Source organism: Merops nubicus, unplaced genomic scaffold, assembly GCF_000691845.1.
Source record: "Merops nubicus isolate BGI_N331 unplaced genomic scaffold, ASM69184v1 scaffold39356, whole genome shotgun sequence".
In the NCBI taxonomy this organism is placed as follows: Eukaryota; Metazoa; Chordata; class Aves; order Coraciiformes; family Meropidae; genus Merops; species Merops nubicus.
In genome coordinates this window covers 1-4,268 of record NW_008615056.1, presented here as the reverse complement: position 1 = coordinate 4,268, position 4,268 = coordinate 1, and the positions used below count along the sequence as shown (strand labels likewise).

The 4,268-nt window shown below is 49.8% G+C and overlaps 1 protein-coding gene across 1 annotated transcript in view; it reads right to left on the bottom strand.

Annotated features, from left to right (window-relative positions):
• LOC103774976 (WW domain-binding protein 2-like) overlaps positions 1-4,249 on the bottom strand; it is a 6,011-nt gene extending 1,762 nt beyond the window's left edge. Inside the window, exons 1-5 of the mRNA XM_008942417.1 lie at positions 4,179-4,249; positions 2,699-2,807; positions 2,263-2,398; positions 883-975; positions 7-175 (exon numbers count right to left, since the gene is read on the bottom strand). Coding sequence (XP_008940665.1) covers positions 7-175; positions 883-975; positions 2,263-2,398; positions 2,699-2,807; positions 4,179-4,249 — 578 coding nt within the window. The remainder of the gene's footprint in view (positions 1-6; positions 176-882; positions 976-2,262; positions 2,399-2,698; positions 2,808-4,178) is intronic.
• Positions 4,250-4,268: the final 19 nt, after the last annotated feature.

Here is a 4,268-nt window from a genome sequence, read left to right as displayed (position 1 = left end):
GGGCAGGGTCCATAGGCATTGGCTGGGGGTGGTGGGTAAGGATAGGGCCCGTTGGGTGGTGGAGGGGCAGCGTAGCCCCCCGGGGCAGGGGGGTAACCCCCAGGAGCAGGGGGGTATCCTCCAGGCACGGGTGTGTAGCCAAAGCCAGGGTTCTGGAGGGGCACGCCACTGGAAGCTGAGGAGCACAGGATTAGTCAGCTGTTTGGGTTAAAGAGAAGTCCCATCCATGCAGCAACACTTCCCTTCATCTAAATTCACTAGAGAGTCCTTGAAAAGCCAATTCCCAGGGTGCTGCAGGAAACCAGCTGCAGAAATCCCAACCAACAGGTCCCAGCCCCATCCCAGAGCTCCCACTGCTGGGAGAAAAGAGCTTTATAAAAAAAAAATATCAGTAGGGTGGTTCCTCCTTCCTTTAAAACCTTCTCATCAGGAAAAGAATGTTTTTAAATGCACATTTAATGAAAAAGAACACTTTATCAGAAAAAAAAAATCAAGTATGTTTTCACTCCACTTGAAAATTTTAAATAGAAGTTGTTTTTTAAGATTTATTTTAGCCTCTCTTCAATAACTTTGCCCATGTTACTACACGGGGTAGAACTGAGCTGAGGGTAGGGAAATGGATCAATTTTTCACCATCTCATGTTTCAGCTTTATTCCAGGAAGAACAAGGCTCTGTACAAACAGAAGCACAAACCCCACAACACTCCTGACTGCAAAATGCACTGAGGTGAAATAAAGTCAAAGGACTGAAGGGAAAACAAAAGTTTCCCTGGAAAGAGGAAAAAATATGCAGCACTGTGGAGTGCAGAGGGCATCCTCCTCCCCAGGGAGTTCCAAAAGGCCACTGCTCCCCAGCTAGCTGCAGGATGGAGGATCTCTTACCATTGGAGGCAGCTTTGAACATCAGCTGGCCAAACTCAATGGCTCCTCCACTGTTGAAGGTCAGTTTGAATGTCCCCTGCCCCTCCCAGCCACCTAGGGGAGAGAGGGAAGAGAAGTGAAAGGTGATTAACCTCATCAGGAGCAGTCAGCACAACAGTTCAGACTCAAATCAGGCTTTTTCTTCTTTATTCCAGAAGTATTTTGCACCCTATTGCCAAGGGTCATGGTGTTGCCATCAGATGCCCCCCAGAACAGTGCCTCAGGAATTCTTTATTTCTTTCTAAATACCTTTTAAAGGGTTTTTCTTTACCTTTTAAAAGACAATCCCCACCACAGTTATGCAGAAGCAGCTTCCTCTAGGCACTACCTTGTTCTGTTCTTTCCTGAAAGGTTTAACAAAACCTCATCAGGAGCACAGTGGAAAGAAAGAACAATTCACTCAGGAAGATTTTAACTCAAAGCCCTGAAATGAAGTTTTACTGCTGACCTCAGTGCTCTGCAGCTCAGAATCTGCACCTCAGGCTGGGATTTAAACCAAATGCAACATTTTTAATCTCCTTGGCCCCCAGGAGCTCAGGCAGATTATAAATGCTGAGGTATAACAGCAATTTTTGGGGAAATAATCAAGCAGGTGATAATATTGCAAGTTAAATGTAAGAGTGCTGTGTTTTGTAGGGGCTTTTTTTGGTGAGTTTTGGTATTTTTAGAAAAAAATGCCACTTAAATAAAAGATTTCATAAAATAAGATTTATCTTCCTCATCTGACAATGAAGTTACTAAAAGTAAATAATCTTTTGGGGGCAGAGTAGATAAATACAGCAAAACAACCCACCATGGATAAAGTCACCCCCTTGGAGATGCAGTTCTTTAAAACCCCTCTCCTGGTATGACTTCAGCCCCAAAAAATGGGCTGATCATTGGAAAAATTGGATCTGCAGAGGATCCAATCCCTTTAAAACTGTGTTACAAACAGAAAGACAAAAGCAGAAGCTCTCCAGATGCCACCAAGATGCACAGAAACCAATTCCAGGGCTGAAAAGGGAGGAAATCCAAACCAGAAGCCTGGGTTTCAATCCCTTGGGTGTAATTCTGTCCATCAATAGCAATAATTAGTGACCTGGTCACTTCCTCACCCTCCCAGGGCAAAAAAACCCAAGCAGATGCAGACAGCCAGTAAACATGTCACACAAGAGCAAGGCAGAAGCTCCAGGAAACCACAGCAGGAGTGTGTTGAAGTTCAGAGGACAGGGGTGAGCTCAGCCTGGAGGTGCCACAGCTACTCCCCCACCTCTCTGCCCAACCAACCCTCCCCCTGGTGCTCAGCAGAACAGGACCCGTGGCACCCAGGCAGGGTTGGGGCTGCCCAGAACAGACACTCACCTCCTGCCTCAGCCTGGATCTGCCCTTTGATGTAGTTGGCAGAGAAGACAGGCTGCTCAATGGAGCAGCCCTTCACCAGGTAGAAGGGCATCATGAAAGACTGCAGAGGGTCCTTGCCCTTGGCCACAAAGATCATCTGCAGGACAGGAGAAGCCTCTGGGTTAGACAGCAAGGGTGCAGAGAGCAGCTGAATTGCTGGTTGAGTGCTCAGTGGGGTGTTATACTGACATATTATATGAAATATCTTCTCCCAGCAGTGGTTCCCAGGGCTGCACGAGCCTTTGTAGAGTTGGGATTGGGACAGAGGCACCAACCCTCCAATTTCCACCTCCCCCAGTGCTCCCAGCAGTCCCTCCCACAAAACCACTCCCTCTAACAGCAGCCAGGTCCCTGGGCTAAAGCCCACGAGGTGCCCTGAGGGAGCAGCAGCCCTTACCCTGTAGGGGGTGAGGTACAGCACCCCCTTCTTGGTGCCTCTGAAGGCCTCAGGCTTGCCCGGGACGTCGCTGAAGGAGAGCTCCACATCTTTGCACTGCTTGAGGACACTGCAGGAGGGAAGGGGAGAAACTGGAGAGCTCCTCACCAACAGCTCAGCACAACATCAACCCAAAAAAACCCAGCCCTGGTGCAGACCCTGCCCTTTGAACTCCAGACAGAGAGAGAGAGGAGTTCTGCACAAAGCCAGAGGAGAAGGGGGGACACTGGGGGGGCAGGGCTGTGGAGGTGACTGAAAAATTAAGAGGTATTTTCAGGACAAATCAAAGTCAACTCAGGAAAGATGTCACTGGAGCTCCAGAGCAGATCCTAAACCTATCACCTGGTCAGAAAAGCTGCAGGATAAATGAAGGAGCCTTGGGGGTGAGGAGCTTGCAGCATGTTAACCATGGCAGGGAAAAAACAATGAGGTGTTTTATGACTCAAGAGCATGGAAAAATAAACCCCAAAACCCCAAAACTCCAACACAAGCTTGAAGAGGCTGGATCTAAAATAGTCTTTATGGATTCTGATCAGCACACTGTACAAGTCAGGGGCCAGGAAATTGCACAGTTATCAGGAGGAGGCAGGAATCACCAGGGCCAGCAGCTGGCAACAACACCAGAAGCTTTAAGGTCATGTTGTTGTCTTCTCTTTAGGGAAGAGAAAAGCACAACAGCACAAAGGGGTCTGAACAGTGAAAATCTGTCTTTAATGAGGAAAAAAAACAGCCTGACCCACTCTATGGGGACAAGACTTCCCAGCTGGGCTGGATGGAGAGTCTCAGGCTGGCTGATGAGGCAGCAAAACTCCTTCCACTTCCAGGATGCAAAGGTGGAAACATTCCTTCTAAGCTAAATAAAACCAGCTCGGCTCTTACCACAACACTGCCTGGACCACACCCTGGGGCAGCATTTCATCCCAGCCTGCTTGGGAAGGTCTCTGTGTAGTCACTGGGATGTTTACTCCTCCCCAGCTACTCCCACACCCAGACCACATGCAGCCACCACCACCACTGGTATAACTGGGCTGCTGGACTGGTTTGCAGCTGCATGCCCACCCAGGGCTGTCACGGGAGGATTATGGTGCTGCACCCACCTCTGAGTCAGCAGCACCTCCAGGAATGGCCCCAGGGCAAGCAGAAGGTTTAGTGGTCATGGCAGCGTTGGGTTCATCGACCTTAAAGGTCTTTTCCCACCTTAAAGACTCTGTGACAGAGGGATCCATTTCTTCTAAACCAGCAAAAGCTCTACCTAAGGACTTCTCCAGCTGAGGCCAGGATGCTGGCAGCACCCGAACCCAACCAAAGCCAAGCCAGCTCCTGCTGCACTGGTTGTCACTCCCCAGTGGGGGCGAGGGCGGGTGCCGAGCAGCTCTCCTGGGCGCCTGCAGAGGGGACCCGCTCTGCTCAGGCCTCGCCGCTGATGCCGAGTTGTCCTTACTTCGGATTCAAGCGATTAGACTCCTGCCTTCGGCGGTCTCCGCCCCTCTGGCACCGCTTCATTAACCGCATGACGTTACCGAAGCCAGTC